This window comes from Nansenia antarctica, assembly GCF_963989245.1.
Source record: "Nansenia antarctica genome assembly, chromosome: 17".
Lineage (NCBI taxonomy): Eukaryota > Metazoa > Chordata > Actinopteri > Argentiniformes > Microstomatidae > Nansenia > Nansenia antarctica.
In genome coordinates, this window is record NC_137687.1 from 10,846,754 (window position 1) to 10,864,741 (window position 17,988).

The window sequence follows — 17,988 nt, forward strand, 5'->3', positions numbered from 1 at the left end:
CACAGAGACGTGCGCACACACACACACACACACGCACACAGATGCGCACACACACAAACATACACACACACACACACACACACACACATACACACCCACCCACAGACACACACACACACACACACACACACACACACACACACACACACACACACACACACACACACACACACACACACAGAGAGAGAGCCATTAGTTCTGAGTGAGGCCTTGGAGGTTACAGACTAATCAATGTATCAAGGGGAAGATAAATAATATTCCTCTGCTCACAGCCACCATATTATGACATGAGCTGGGATGGGGAGGAACATGTGCCAGTTTAACCCGCTGGCAGCCCTTACAGATGGAGAACAGGAGTGTGTTATGACAGATAACACTCCACTGCGGTCTTTCCAACTGTCCAAGTTGGGGATTCATTCTAAGTCCACCTCCTGACCGTGGCTTGTAGCTGTCTTGTGGTCATTTGGTTTGACTGAATGACTTATTGGAGATAGTTTTTTTAGAGTGTAAATGATATCGTTAGCCTCATCGCATAATTGACATAAAAGTCATATTTTGGCCAAATTTAGATATCTGCCTAACTCTCCTCTCCTAACACTGCTGATTCACTGTATTCCCTATGATGCCATCAGCTTGTTAAAAAATGCTTGTTACATTCCAAAATCACTATCTGCCCAAGTCATCTCTTTGACATCGGCATTTTTGACACTACATACAAAGATGGCTCGGCTGACCGCAAGTGAAGCATGACTGAAGGCAATTATGCTATGAGGCTAACGAGGAGCTGTCCTTTTTCGTATTGCTTGATGGAAAGATGAAAACATACAATTGGAGGAATCCGATGAAGAAGTTTCATAGTTTCTGCTGCGTCACTCTACCCACTGAAGTGCTGTGTGGATCGAACTACCACCAGCTGCTTTGCATCAGCTAATGAAGGATCCTAATACATCTAATCAAATCAAACCATCCATTCTCATCACTCAGACCTTGAGCCTGCAGCAGGATGAGTGACAGTCGGCCACCCCGTCAGGGGCTTATTCATTTAAACGTTACTCTGCAATCTGACGGTCGACGGATGGCAAAGGGTAAAGGTCTAATATATATTTTTAAAAGAGCCATAACCTCCAACCTCCTTTTTTCTTTGTTTGCGGTGTTTCAAGGGACTCAAGCGTATCCCTTGATGTGTTATGTAACATTATGTTCTCTCCACTGTTACAGTTGAAATTGGGAGTTTCTATACACCTCAGCCAAATACATTTCAACTCAGTTTTTCACACAATTCCTGACATTTAATCCTAGTAAACATTCCCTGTCTTAGGTCAGTAAGAACCATTCCTTTATTTGAAGAATGTGAAATCTGAATCATAGTAGAGAGAATGATTCATTTAAGCGTTTAGGCCTATTTCTTTCATCACATTCCCAGTAAGTAAGACGTTTAAATACACTTACCGTAGTTAGTATTTGGTAGCATTGCCTTGTTTAACTTGGGTCAAACGTCCACAAGCTTCCCACAATAGGTTGGTGGAATTTTGGCCCATTCCTCCTGACAGAACTGGTGTAACTGAGTCAGGCTTGTAGGCCTCCTTGCTCATACACACTATTTCAGTTCTGTCCACAACTTTTCTATAGGATTGTGGTCAGGGTTTTGTGATGGCCACTCCAATACCTTGACTTTGTTGCTATTTTGCCATAACTTTGGAAGTATGCTTGGGGGTCATTGTCCATTTGGAAGACCCATTTGCGAACAAGTTTTAATTTCCTCGCTGATGTCTTGACATGTTGCTTCAATATCCACAACGTTTTCCTTCCTCGTGATACCATCTATTTTGTGAAGCGCACCAGTCCCTCCTGCAGCAAAGCCCCCCCCCCCACAACATGATGCTGCCACCCCCGTGCTTCACGGTTGGGATGGTGTTCTTCGGCTTGAAAGCCTTTTTTGACCTTTGCCTCGGAAACCGAAGCCATCATCCCTTCCGGTGTCTTTAGCCCAATCAGTGGAAAGTGCACGGGAGGAGAACTTATTGCAGGCCAAGACCGTCCCTGTCCATTTGGATTAGCTAGGAAATACCCCAGCCTCAATACTGATATTGATGTGAAGGTTTCCCAAATAATACATTCTGAAGAGGAGGGATAGTGACAGACAATGATGCGCTGAATTGGTTATGGATGATTACACCACCATTACAAGGCCAAGGAAAGATTGACCTTGAGATCCCCTTATTGAGGCAGATTTTATTGTTGCAAATCATTGCATGACCTCTTCCCGAGCATTGTTGGAACACAATATACATATCTCTAGAATGACATTTTAGGTGACCATGGGAGGCCATGTGATGTTTGAGATGATACTGGAAGAGACTGGCACTAATGTGCGTTGCGGCATTTATAATTTTTAAAAACAATTTAAAATCAAAGTGATATTGGCCACAACATCTCATTTTCAGAGCAGGCTGTGAAGTATAAATGTAGGCATTTTGGACATTCTGTTTTCCTCTTGAACCTATTTTGTTGTGAGAGCTTTGAAGCTGCTGGCTTGAGGCTTAGAACTGACTCACCCATTATATTGTATGTTATTCAATCACAACAATAAGGCCAGTACACTCATTCAGCACTTTCATAACTTTAATTAGCCAGCTGAATGAGAAAGAAGGTCACCCCCAAACTCTGGCAACAATGTTTTTCACATTATTATGCAGAGGGCGTAGGTGCTCTCATGCATAATGCAATTGTCGATCACTGATATTTCTGAATGAGTTTTGTTTTTGTTGTTTTTCCAGACAGATATCCATGAATTGTGTAGTCTGAGTGACTACACAAAAAATGACATTTTCTTCTACATTTTCTCTCATTCTTTACAAATGACGGGCTGTAAACAGTGTCAGTCTGTGTCAGTCATTTTAGGCTGAGTTATAATGTTAATGTTAATTTTATTTATAATGCGCCCCCCATCCAACTTTTACATCGGCCCGGGGAATAGAAGTGCTGACGTGTGCTAGTCTGAAGTCATTTCATTAAAAGGGATGTCACCTGCTTGAGGGAGGCCACTTTCATTAAAACATATATGTTCGAGCCATTCTGTGTAAAAAGACCCATGAGGACCCATGAGGACCATCATGTGAAGAGCTTCTTTTTTTTTGCTGTGTAGTTTTATTGAGCTAATAACAAATGTCTAAATTGGTCTAATGGTCTAAATTTAATGTGTACCAGAGAAGTCAGTGAATAGATTTTGTAAAAGTCAACCATTAGCTAGAATACACCAATTTGTTTTATTGTTTTATTTCTCAAATTGTTGAAGTACCGGTAGTCCCTGTGCATAGAGCTGTATGGTTTGTTACCATTAAGGGTTTTTGTTTACCATTGCATCATTCTGTTACTGTGGAATTCCCCAGTATATGATACAGTGAAACCTACCATAGTCAGCCACACCAAGTCAGTTTTATATTTCTGATAAAGCTCCCCTGTAACAAAATAATAATCTGCAGTTTTATTGGATTGAAAATCCAATAGTGAAAATACCACCGCTCATCCGTGATCAGACTTTGCTGAGGTGCTGGAACTGAAGAGTATCAATAGAGTGCAAAAATAACAGCATCCGCACACTCAAACACTGTGCAAAAAAACACACAGTGCACAGTGTTTGAGTGTGCGGTTGCTATTATATTGCACTCTATTGGATTGGAAAGACAAAGTGCCTTGCTTCATGTAGCCTAGTTATACTGCAGTACAACTGTTCCTGGTAGTTGAGGGGGCAGTCGCAGACTGAAAAAGGAAATTCTCACAATTTGATTCCTGTCAGACAAATAGAATTCTGCCCATGGCCTTGAATTTTGCAGGACATTAATCATTTTCTCACACAATCACATGAACCCTTTCATGTGAATTGCGAATGAAAGCCTTTGCTGTACTGTGATCAGTCACAAAGCCAATTGGGTTTCAGTGTCATTGATTTTTAATGGACAGGCACCTTCAACTCCCCACAAGTCGTGAGGCTCATTAACACCTCGAACACCTTCCACAGTCTGTTCAGGACCTGAATCAAGGACAATTTGATTGACAGTTACAGTTAGTAAGTTTTGGGGGCGGGCTAGGGAAAAGGCCTTCGATGAACAATGCGTTAGTGTTTTCATTTATATGTCGTTTGGAAATAGTTTCAGTCATGGTTTGAATAACAGGGAAAATAGATGTCAAAGAATATGCAAAAATGGTCAGATAGGGCAATGTCAGTTACAATAATATTTGAAGTATCTAGTCCTTTGGTGATGATGAGGTCCAGAGTATGACCTCGATTATGAGTCGAGAGTTTCACATGTTGTTGAAGTTCAAAAACATCTGAAAGGACAGAGAGTGCTTTGGCTCTGGTGTCCTCTACATTATCTACATGAATACTGAAATCCCCAGCAATGAAACTTCCCCACACAACAGCACTTCGTGAGCTTAGAATTTTAACCCTCTATGGCACCTTGTTGCCTCGAGGCAACATACCCATTCTTGGCCTTTTACATTCACACAATGCTCTTGTTATGATGCAATACTTAGAAAAATAGGCAGGACCATAAGGAACCAAAGGCAGTGTTTGAATTTGTCTCTCTGGAGGCCATGCAGCATCCCTTTCTTGCAGACTGTCCCACAAGGGTCAGCTTAGACATTTCTCCACAAACATCGTCTGAAAACATATTTTCCTGGCCTTTTTCAATCTGGAAAAAAATATATTCATAATAATAGCTGAGTAAAGCTTACCTTCTAATAGTTTAATTTACTTTATTTGCTAATTAAGTAATGGAAACTTGTTAAAATGCAAATGTTGCCTTGAGGCAACACCGTACCATTATGGTAAGTTGCAAATGTTGCCTTGAGGCAACACTGTACCACCATGGATTCACCATGACACCATGACACTGGTCAGGCGCACCTGTCAGGGGGCAGGCGCGCCTCTCTTGGGGCACCTCTCAGGCGCCTCTCGGGGGCACTCTCCATGCCATTACTTACCATTACTTATATTTACGTACTTTAGCCACTTTACTCTATTATACTGAGCCAATTACCACTATTGCACTATTGTCTATTGTATTCCACCCCTGTACATTGTACCGCACATTTAACATATTTTATCTAGTATTTTTTGTATATATATAGATATGTCTAATCTTGTCGTATTATACTGTTATTTATTGTTTTTGTTTTCTATGCACCGTGCATGAGAGGGAAACACAATTTCAGCCCTCTGTATGTCTGTACATATATTGGATTAACAATAAAGCTGACTTTGACTTTGACTTTGACTTTGACTTTGACTGACCATTATGGCACAGTGTTGCCTCAAGGCAACGCATCCCAAAAGTACCCCCCAAAAAATATTTATATAACATTTCTTTAGATTATGTTTATTTGGTCTATTCTAAGACAAAAAAACACTCCAAACTTTTTTTTCCTAACCGGATTCATAATGTGTGCCATAGAGGGATAAGGTTCTATCTCCGTTTAGGACAGTTCAGAGATATTGAGCGTCAATGTTTTTACATTCCATTATGTTTTGTGAGATGGAACCTTTGTATTTTATTAATTACTAACTAAAACATTTCAACATTTTAAAAATAACACCACACAGGCATTAATAAACACCTAATGGATCAGATTATGTAAAAAACTCAATTTTGACAAAAATGGAGATAGAACCTTATAATTCTAACGTCACGACTTCCTCCGTGAAGCTCCCTTGAGTTGTTGACTTCAGTAGTGCCTCCAGGCAGCCGAGGGTGTCCTGCTGCTCCTCTCTGTTTAGGTACTCTGGGCCCTCGGAGTAGGACTTTAAGCGCTTAAAAAAGAAGCATTCCCCTCAAGTACATCCTATGGGCAAGGTTCAGAAACAATTATTTTGTGGGAATTTGACTTGTGAGTGTATTGTGTGGTACTTGTTTGACATTTAATGTCACTTGTTACATTAAATACATACTACATGCCTAATGAGCCGCATAGTTAAATGATAGGTCTGTTGATGTTCCTACCGAAGGCCCAGGGTGAATCTTTTCTGTGAGATAAGTCTGTCTAATGATGAGCAAACTCTCAACATTCTCAAAGAACCACTAAATGCTGCTTGGCTCTGTTTGACTGGACAAAGTCAGCCAGTCTCCTTTCCTGTGCAGTGCGTCCAGTGACCACCTGCGTATGGAAGGAGTGCGTGTAGTGATGGCACTCTCTGATGGCACATTGCTTGGGACACAGAAAACTGCCTGGAGCAACCTTCAAACTTGTTTTGAAAAAGATTCTCTCTGCAGGAAAAACCCAGCCAACATATTAGGGTAGGCTATGTTACAATAGCTTAGCTATCAATGCTCTTAGTGTGAAATCAATCTGAACCACCCCTGTACAATTTGATGAAACTGATGAAAAAATCTTCAGAGCATGATTTATTGAATAACAACAAATGACATATTGCTCTCCCAGACTCCAATCTTTGGGCCCATTTGTATTTGAGACACAGCAAATGGGAACGAATGGCTGATTTTATTTGTATCTACTCACCATGCTGCACGTGTGAGATGGAACAAGCCTTTCCCATTAGGTAGTCGAGAGCAGGGTCGAAAATCCCTATCTTCTATCGACTCTCGAGTCTTTAGATCTAACGCACAGAAATGCTGAAAAGTAATTTGAGAGATGTCCGTTGTTGGCAGCAGTTGAAATCCAATGTCTGCTATCATTTGTGTTGAATCATTTTTTGTTTAAATATGTGTAGCTATGGAAGAGCCAAGAGGAATGTACTGTATTACACGTAAAGACGACTAATGTCTGGCCTGGCCTTCAGCATACGGCCCAAGGACACCTCTTGTCTTGAACATGCCCCTCTCCCTCTCGGCTAGAACTAGTGACGCCAATGTAACGCACACACACACACACACACAAGCCCCACTCAACACACATGCATTCACACTCACACACACACACACACACACACACACACACAGAAATATAATAAACAAATACAAATATAAGTGGGACAGAAGCAGTACTCCATTTGAGAGCTTTGCCATGACTCAACCAAGCCTTATGTGTACATCTCCTACAGTATAGGCTATTTAACAAGGAAATGTGGTCTCATGACATAGCATATGTGTGAGATGTTGTTTGTCTTCTACTCTGCAAAGAGACATACTGGCTGGCTGCATCTCTTGCTTCGTCAGATAAAACAGATTGTGTTCTAAAGCCACAGTGGCATTTCTGCTCATTCAGCTGCCACTTTGAACAACTGACATCATACAGAGTCGCACAGAGACGTCATAAAGAGTTATGATTTTCCCTGACAACAATAGCACATGCTGCTTGTGGCGTGTGGGGGTGTGTCTGCATGTGTGCGCGTGCCGCACGTGTGTGTGTGTGTGTATGTTGCTGACAATATCTGTTGGTGACATGGTTAAAATCCCCAGAGATTGCAATGAATACGTTGGGTGTTGGGTCTGTAGTCTCAGAACCAGAAGAATCAGAATGAATTGCACTGTCAGTCCATTGTGTGTGTGTGTGTTTGTGTGTGTGTCTCTCTGTCTTTGTCTTTGTCCTTGGCAGTGGAGGCAGGGAACAAGACAGTGATCGATGAGCTGAGGATGGACTCAATGATGGACGTGTAGAACTCGACCATCTCTTTCTGCGGCATGTTGAATAACAACATGCATAGTCTCACACGCTCACAATAACAACATGCATAGTCTCACACGCTCACGATAACAACATGCATAGTCTCACACGCTCACGATAACAGCATGCATAGTCTCACACGCTCACGATAACAACATGCATAGTCTCACACGCTCACGATAACAGCATGCATAGTCTCACACGCTCACGATAACAGCATGCATAGTCTCACGCGCTCCCGTAACAACATGCATAGTCTCACGCGCTCACGATAACAACATGCATAGTCTCACGCGCTCACGATAACAGCATGCATAGTCTCACACGCTCACGATAACAACATGCATAGTCTCACACGCTCACGATAACAACATGCATAGTCTCACACGCTCACGATAACAACATGCATAGTCTCACACGCTCACGATAACAACATGCATAGTCTCACACGCTCACGATAACAGCATGCATAGTCTCACACGCACTCACGATAACAACATGCATAGTCTCACACGCTCACGATAACAACATGCATAGTCTCACACGCTCACGATAACAACATGCATAGTCTCACACGCTCACGATAACAACATGCATAGTCTCACACGCTCACGATAACAACATGCATAGTCTCACACGGGGGGGGGGGGGGGGGGGGGGGGGTATATACGACCACCACAATAACATGTGAGAAGTTTTCAAGTTTCAATTTCGGGTTACGTCACATTATACGAGTGTAAGTAAACTTCTTAGGCTTCAATAGGCATAATACAAGATAAAGGGTGAAGTCCTACGGCCAAAGGTTCCATGTCTGGCCTACAGATGCTATCCTTCACGTGAATTTGGCCAGGATTGCATCATCTGTTTGCCGCACCGATAAAAAATCACTGATTTATAAATCATGGGGCTTCAAAGGAGCTTCTGGTGCCAGGGGCATTGGCTCACACCTATTTCAATGACAAAGGCTCACCAGCCAAAGTTTTGGTCCCAATGGCACTCAAAATAAATATTTACCCAACTGACTGACAGGCAAAGGTGTTGCAATATTAATGGATGCAACAGTTTCAGACATTGCTTCACTCTTCACTCGCCACCTGACCTCACAGATGGGGTCCACACTCTTTTCAGCTTTTTCTTACAAACTCTGGCTTCCACTCCAAAATCACCATTATTTTTTATATTCCCAAGACACCTTGCCTGACGTTTTGAATTTTAAAAAGGGTGATGTTGAAAGACGTTGAAGCTCATCTGTCACACCTCGATCCTACACCTGAGCAGATGCTGCTTTTTGAGTGGCTGGTCATGAAGGCAAAGCTGGCAGAACAGCTGCACCAGCCATCAAACGCCAGTCCATTTAGATTAGACGCTTCCCCCGAATCCACAACCTAGCCCAGGAAAGGCAGGTGTGCCGTTGATGTTGGTGGAACACCGGAAGAGCAGGTCCAGATCTCACGCTGGCCAGCCGGAACTCTTCTATAGGACTCTGCCAAAACCCCTTGAATCTACTATCGAACAGACTGTTGGACTTTTCTTTTTGCATGATTCGTGTTTCTTCTCTCGCTGTGTCGTTTCACTTCATCGCCCTGCTGTAAAGGGACAGTCAGCAAGTTCATCCTCATTTGGACTCAGGAACATGGGGATTTGGTGCTTAAAGGAGACACAACTCTCTATTGGAATGATTCATTAAAGTCAACATATGGGTCATTCCATAAATAAGGCGTGTCAGTGAGGAGTTTATGTGGTGGACCGTCTTTGAGGTCCTCTTAACGTGTCAGTGATAATGACAAGACACGTTATTGGTTGGAATTACATGAAGGTATAAGGGGGGAACATAGCAACAGCCAAGACAATGTATGCATTGATTTGGAAACCTATGCTTAATGCTTTAATGGTGTCTTCACAGTTTAGGCAAACATATTATGATCTTTCTGTGGACGTATGGCTGTATTATGCATGTTATAATGTATATTTAGCTTTTAACAATTCAATTACGCCTCTTTAACCCTTTAATATGTGACCTTGCTCTTTGATCTACCATTGTGTGTGAGTTACATTGTAACTCATTTGAGCACACAGATATAAATAACTAGCAGTGACATTTTCACCAGTCGTCACTTAATTCAAGGGTTTTATGAATGAACGTCTTTAGAAAGCAGGCTTGTGTGACAACGCACATGAGAGAGATATGTTTGGTGTCTGCCTTGTTACATCATCCAAGACTCCAGATTCATGAAGTAAAGTGATGTTGTCAACAATTTTCTCTTTGACAAATCCTCAAGTTCACCTGTGAATGGTTTCAGGGGCCGTGTTCACCAAAAACTGGTTTATGTAAAAAAAACACTCCTGGTTGCAAAACACCTTTCCTATTAAAAGCAACAGTGAAAAGGCACTGGCACATTATGCCTGCAGGAGACGTTCTTTTATTCTTATAACTACATGTAAGACTGCATAAAAATAATACACACATTTGAATCAACCCATTATGAAATGTTGACCCAAATCACAATCACAGTCACTTAGGCCCCTTTATGGATGGAATGACCCATATTTTCCCACCACCAAGATGCCACAAATGTTGGAGTTACGCATTTTAAGTACATACCAGGTTCTCAGTGAGTGGTTTACATTTGCTCTCCCTGACACACACACACACACACACACACACACACACACACACACACACACACACACACACACCTATAGTATTTGTTGATCTTATGCACAATTAATATGAACATGTCTGCCACATAGGTGGATCAATGCTGTAACCTTTACTGATGAGTTGACATTCAGTCGGTCAATTGGTCAAAAAATTCAAATGTAATGGTGAATCAATAACCTATCATCAGTTTCCATTATTTCCATTATCATCATTTAGTACTGTCCAACTTCACTCCTCAAAAATAAGAACAGGAGAGAAATCTGTGTCCTATGGCCAGACTTTATGGTAATCCTCGTTAATGTCAATTAACGTCAATTAGAACAGTTTGGATTGTCTATGACTGTTGAAGAGTATGACTTGTGTAAGCTAACTTTACCATAGCACGGTTTAAATGATCGCCTTTATATGACATCCTTATGCTATTGTCTGTTATTGTCTGTTTCCAACTCACTGATTAATTGATTACTTCTGCTTTGAAGGAGTAATGTGCTCTAAATAAAGCGTATTATTATTATTAATTATAATAATAAGCTTTATTTATGTCGCACCTTAGCACCCATGGCTAATTTCGGTTTCAATGATGGATTGGAGCCGATATTCCCTACTCACACTCTCTCTGTGGGCTGGTGTAATTCGGTGATAGACGTGGCCATGCAGATCAGTACACTTTCAGATTGATGAGGGCGCCTGACGTCGTGAGTTGTGTTAGATGTTGCTCTCTAGGCAAAAGTATAACCTCCATGATGTGAATGTTATGCCGTGACATCTGACTTTGACGTGTGATCATCTCTGGGTCACTGTGTTTCTCGTCGCAGGAGCTAGTAGTCCCCTTTGTCCTGACCCTTTATACAGTTCAGATGAGTGTGGGGAGAAATACTGTACATTACACCTGGAGACAGTCTGGACGCATAATAACACTCTGTAGAGGTAATGTTCCCCCGATGCTGTGGTGACGTAGCTTCCCTGACAGGATCAGTGCCTGCAGGACACGTTCTTACTCCTCGTCACATTTGGCTGATGTTTTCAGACCTGTGTGTCTGCCTTAGATGTTGACTGGACAGATGTTGTAACTGTTCTGGTATTCACCCCCCTAACGGGCTTCATTCAGGTTCGTCACACTATTCATTTTCCATGAACATGAGACTCTTGTGTTAGTCCTTTGTTGTCCTGCCAAGCCCCAGTGCAGACTATATAAGGAGTGGGGGTATAGGTAGAGATACGATCAGTGTAGAGATTGGCTCAGGGTTTACTAAAGTCAACTGGAGTGGGCTGGGATGTGTCTTTTGCAGAGAGGACACAACACAGAGTTTGTTCAGACTGGGGTTTTTTGTTTTCTTCATAGGGCAGAAGCGAGAGGTCCATCGCAGTCAGCTGACACACTCTGGATCTCTAATTGTATTTCTTCTTCTTCTTCTTCTTCTTCTTCTTCTTCTTCTCCTTCTCCTTCTCATTCTTCTTCTGCTTCTTCTTCTTCTTCTTCTTCTTCTCCTTCTCCTTCTCATTCTTCTTCTGCTTCTTCTTCTTCTTCTACTTCTTCTTCTTCTTCTTCTTCTTCTTCCTCTTCTCTGGATCTCGTGAGGTCAAACTAGGTGAGGGTTTCTGCGTCTCAGATCTGATGCTTGCTCACACTGAGAGTAAGACCTCGACAGGCAGGAGAAACGATAGCTCTTGGAAACAAAGCACAGAGTGTTTTATTTTGTTCAGACCACGTACTGAAAAGATAGGTCTGTTGGTGAATACACTCTATCCTGGAACCAAGGTTCAGGACTCAGGGGAGGTGATTAATATGAACGTTTTCATTGTTTAAGTCATTGTCTGAGGGAACCAGCTTTCCTGCCTTTCCTACGAGTAGGCCCACGGTATATCAGACATTAGAATACGCTTCTGATGTCATAAACAAAGTTAGGGAACATTCAGTCAGATAAATTATGGATTATACTGTATGTGCTCTAATTAAAGTCAGCAGACCATGAGGTCCCTCGGGACTAAAGTTACCTACCTTGCCTCTACCTTGAAACATTTATTGTTTCAGTGAAAAGCAAAAGACTATCCAACAATGAATTGATTGTGAGTCAGTGGCCATTTTATTTCTAAAGAGGACTTTTTAACATGGATTTATTAAAAACTGTTGTTCGGTCCATTGATCCTATTGATTAAGGGGAGCTGAACCATAGCTTATAGGTCTACTGTAGCTCACAGGGGGGAAAAAAGACTCTTCTGAATGTCACACTTTTTATGGAATCGAGCATTGGGATGTGATTGATTTGTTTGTCCTCTGTCGGTCAGGAATATTCCAGCATACATTTTTCAGAGCGTCACTGTTCACTTTTTGTGGCTTTGTCGATTCTCTTGCCAAGAGTATACCAGGCTGAAATACACTTTTTATTGCTGTACATGTATTGGGGTAGTTATAGTGTGTCCCATGGGAATTATGTTTTGCTGAGGCATTTATTGCCTTGCCTATAACCCTTACAGAGGGTCTGAACTCACTACTCATTATTGCCTAGCAGCGATATGCTCAAGGCAGCCACTTTTTGGATGAGAGAAGTGTATGTTAACACTAGAATAGCCGTGGGTGGGGTCATTTGATCCTGTGAGTAAAATAAATGTTATATCTTTGCACTCGATCAAATTTCAGGACCCTCCTTTCATGACTTTTCCTAGATATGTGCGTTCTACCACCCAGTATCCTTACATTTTCAAAATCACATCAGGATAAGCTAGTATAAAGCTATTTTGCAGTTTTTCTGTGTAGGAGGCAGGCTAATTTACAAGCGGCCAACTAGTGGTCTTTGTGTGTAAATAGCAGCTTAGCATTGTAAAGAGCGGCTCTTATAGTAGGTAAAAAAGCACGGCTGTTGTAGTTAACAGGATGGAATGAACAAGTGAAATTGATCAGAGAATTTTGACCTGCTACTTATTTAAGGTTAAGTGTTTACTTCAGAGTCAATCTACTAACTAGCTGCTACTGTAGAGGCCAAAACGAGGCCGATTTTCTTCACAGAAGGCAAAAAGTACAACATGACAGCATCTGTGTGACTGTGCACGTTGTGATTTCTACGCTGTGTTTTGATTTGAATGGTCCCCCCTCTTGACCCGTACTCCCTGAAATCTGTTGTCAGGACAACAACACTGGGGCCTTTGATTCAATAAGATGACATCCCGTGTCAACTTACCACCGTAATTCAACTGCGCTGTGGTAAGGAAGGCCATAAAGCTGTCTCCTACATTATGACATATCACTTCCATTTTCAGTCAAGGAACAAAGGGCATGTATTAATCCCAGACGCTCTGGCGGCATGCTCTTTTCCTGTTTGATTAAGGACCGTGTCCTTCAAGACCTGAATCATTCCACTTAGTGTCCTCCCGTACCCAGCTGCTTACCCGCCCAGCTCCCAAAAAAAAACATCACAATGTCAAGTCAAGTCAAACCAAGTCAAATGTATTATTCCGATAGGGGCAATTTTATTTTGGTTGCAGCCAGGGTATTAAAAACACATTCAATCCATAATTAATGAAAACATGAAAGACAAACATACCAGACAGGGTACACAGACACAGACAACAATACAACGCGAGATCACTTGACGTGAAGATAAAGGAGTGCGGAAAGTGTTTTAGTGCTATCATTCAGCCTGCTCATTGCAGTGCAAAATCGTTTCTTTTTTTAGTCCTATGAGTTGCAACTTGTGCCTGTGTGGATTTCCTAAATGTGTGTTCCACTTGTGTCCTGATTTCCAAGGTTGCCCGCTTGTAACTACTTTCTCCCTTTAATGAATCTAAATTAAGTGTTCTCCCTCAGCTCCTGTCTGCCAAACACCCCCATTCAGTCAGGACACTGACTTATCCTTCTGGATCCAAACAGCAGTAGGGTGTGTGTGTCATTGTGGGAAACAGGGATTTATGACAATTAGCAAAAGCCCATAATGACATCAACCTGCTCACCCCGCAGATACGGACGCATGCTCCTCTCGTTCACGTCACAGTTAGACGACCAACTGCTGAAACTGCTGATGCATGACCAGGAGGTGCGTCAGGTTCGCTAACTAAGGAGGTTTGGTGGCGGAGGCAGAAACTGCCCGACACACAACCCGAATGCCGCTGGTTCGAATTGCCTTTGGGACACTACTTTTTTTAAACGTTTGCCTTCCCCCTGCAACATACCCTAACCATAACCACTCAAAGTGAATGCCTAATTCTGCCTAACTCGCCACACAATTCGTAATTCATGTGGTCAAGCATGCGTAGACATTATTCGTATTCTGAGACGTGAACAATCGGAACATGCGTCCGTATCGGCATAAGATTAGGTTGTTGACGTAGCATCAACTGCCCTGTATGACTACTCTATGCCATTAAAGGACATGAATTACACTGCCCTTTTTATTGTTTTGTCAGAAGAGAGTGCAGGATTTTGATCATGTTGTTGTTGCGTATACTGTGTCCTAGCTACCACATGAGAAACAGTATGTTTGATTATGTCCTTATACGACCCGATATAAGTCATGGGATCGATTGCTGATCATTGGCAACACTGGGCTTTGATATATAGTGATGAGTCTTTCATCAATTACCATCAAAAGCATTTCTGCTTTTCCAACGCCAGTCAAATAGGCAGGGTTTACTGCGGAGGGTGCAATGTCTCAGAACATTCAGGGTAGAAATATTGTGTGTCGAATAGAGAGGGTTTTAATATCGGTCTCCCACATGGAAGACCCAATCATCTTTCAAGGTCCATGGGGAACAATTGTTTCCTCAGGCAATGCTATCCATCAGGGCATCATTTTTCAAAATAGCCTAACCATTGCTACAATACTTCAACTATCATTGTAGTTTTATACAGTACATTAAACCCCAGGTTGTGAAGCTTCATTTCCACCTCAGAGCTCCCAAACTCATCACAAAAAGATTCCTCACAAAGTGTTATTCACAAACATATACAGCTCTCTTTCACCGACATTACTCTTTATACCCGACATCAAAGCGGTCTTGTAATTACAAGGTATAGTGTGAGAGACAAGGAACTGACAGCATTCTAGAATTTAATTTCGTCCACACATTAGCGCCCTTCACTTCAACACCGCCTCGAGCAAGAGGGGAAATGACTTGAACACTTATATGACAGGTCGCGGGCAGCTGGGGAGCAGGAGGTAGAGCCGGCGTCTAATGATCTCAAGGTCGGCAGATCGGCAATTTTATCCCCGGCTGGCCACATGTCGAGGTGTCCTTGGGCAAGACACTGAATCCCAAATTGCTCCCAACGGGTGGGCCGGCCGAGGTGGGCCGAGGTATAGCACAGACCAGGGGAATCATGTGAAATGATATGCTTGGCTGTGTGTCAAATGAGTACGCAACCTGACACGAGGTCATATGTTCATATCATATTCAAAGCTCCTTTTTTTCGATGATGACCCCATTCTGAAAGGATGGAAATTGAAATGTAAAAAAAAATCAATAAATGGTTTCAGTGTTTGACCTGTATTCCTGGAGCTTGTTCTCCAAGGTGCATGCTGATTACCCACACACAGTAATACTTCAATATTCAACTCAAACAGGTGAATAGATTTAACATCAGATGCATTCTTTCCACGTCCACATTTAGTGCACTTTGCACTAGTCCCGTATTGTTGTCCTGAGAAAGGTTTTTTGGGACAGTGTCCAGAAGTCCTTTGTGACCCCCCCCCACCCTTTTCTGTATACCCCCACGCCTTCCGTTTCACTCTCCCAGCATGCATTGCAGCCACTGTTCATCTGGGTAAATGTGACACTCATACATGTATCTCCTAGGTTACGTCTATCCCCAGAACGGCCCCGGCCGTGGTCTCAGAGCCCGCTTCATGAAGCTTTTTCCGTGCTCCGCTGCCAAAAAGTCGTCTACCAGTGACCAAAGCAAGTGGTTCCCTTTCAAGACTCAATCTCAGCAGAACACCTCTCTCTCTCTCTCTCTCTCTCTCTGTCTCTGGTCTATCTCTGATGCTCCTTCATACTCTCTCTCTCTCTCTCTCTGTCTCTCTATTTCCCAATTATCAGTTTCTTCCCCTGTATCACATGGGGGAATGTTTTTTCTACAGGATCCAGTCATAATTATGATACTATTAGGATTTTATTTTATTTTATTTAAGCATCCCCATTAGAAGCACACGGATGTACCTCTAGTCTTCCTGGGGTCCTGAACATACAAAATACAGACATACAGACATAATAAATGTACAATTGACAAAAGGTAAAAAGACACTCAGTCAAGCTAAGTGAATACGAGAGTACGAGACTATAATTGACAATAGACATACCGATAGTGAGTAATACCGACATGTGGAATAATCTGGTACAATCAATTGTACAGCAGTACAGGTATAGTCAATTGTACAACAGTACATAAGCTCACAAGACAAAGAGAACAATGTCATATTATAAAGTATGTTGCTAAACAGCTAGACAAAAGAAAGAGTTAGAACTGGAATATGTAAAATAACAGTTATCAGTCATATTAAAAATAAAAAGGGTGCCGCAAACCGCTGATTCCTGATTCGCTGGTGGCCCAGTGCTAGCTAGCTAGCGACAAGGAATCTCTTCAAGAATGTGGAACATTTATACAGGAGGCCATTTCCTGGTTTTCAAAATAATTTCAACTTGTAGAGTGAGCTCTGCAAATGTCAAAAGAGATACATTTTTGGTAAAAAAAAAAAAGAATCTAATTTCTATGACATCAAACACTATGGTAGATCTCATTCTCGCATGCCCAACACTCACACAACTACTATACATATGAGTCCGGTATCATCTATTAATCAACATGATTAATGATGAACTCTGTGATGATGCCATAGGAACAATGACAATATTTAGACACATAAGACAGTAGACTGGTATGTATAATATACACAGACACACTGTATATCTTCATGTGTAGACATGTGTGAAATTGGTTGTGTTCATTAATCTGCGGAGCCTGACAGATTGTGTAAGACTCCCTGATCGGAGTATCTCCTGTGAATCACCTCCATCACCCACAGTTCAGGAGCCATAACGACCTACGACAGGCTAGCGTCATGCAGAAGCTGACCCCATTGCTCTGCTGACAAATTGACAAATTACCCATGTACTGTAGGGTCACATTGTGTAGAGAACATACATGCTCAGCAGGCGTACTAATATTTGTGTGTGATCGATTGACTTTACTTGATAATAATAATAATAATAATAATAATAATACATTTTATTTATAAAAGCACTTTACATAAGACATCTCAAAGTGCTACAATTAAAAACAAGAAGATAAAACAATAAACATTTTCAATTAAAAGGCTAAAAAAAGGCTCTATTAAAAAGGTAGGTTTTAAGGCCTCGTTTAAAAGCATCCACAGGCTGTGGTGCCCTTAGGTGGTCAGGGAGAGCATTCCACAGCCTGGGAGCAGCCGAGCAGAAGGCCCGATCTCCCATGGTGCGGAGCTTGGTCCTGGGGGTCTTGAGGAGGTTGGTGACAGTAGAACGGAGGGTGCGTGAGGAGGTCTGAGGGGTATGGAGGAGTTCCTTGAGGTAGCGGGGGGGCAGTTCCATGGATTGAGTGATGATGTAGTGAAAGTTAAGATTATACAGTGACTTAATTGTTGCATTCTGAAAAGAGGAAATGACAGCCTTTAAAGCATCCCTCATCACCCTTAACACATACACACACACACACACACACACACACACACGCACAC

General features: G+C 42.0%; 1 protein-coding gene across 5 annotated transcripts in view; it reads left to right on the forward strand.

Annotated features, from left to right (window-relative positions):
* Positions 1 to 17,988, forward strand: part of kcnip4a (potassium voltage-gated channel interacting protein 4a) — a gene marked incomplete at both ends in the record, with an annotated part of 155,122 nt that overhangs the window by 119,061 nt on the left and 18,073 nt on the right. Inside the window, one exon of one of the 5 annotated variants that reach the window (XM_080547237.1) lies at positions 16,123 to 16,178. The exons of the other annotated variants lie outside the window; for them this stretch is intronic. Within the exon in view, the coding sequence (XP_080403363.1) occupies positions 16,123 to 16,178 (56 nt within the window). Of the gene's footprint in view, positions 1 to 16,122; positions 16,179 to 17,988 lie in introns of those variants that run through there. 5 annotated transcript variants of the gene reach the window in all.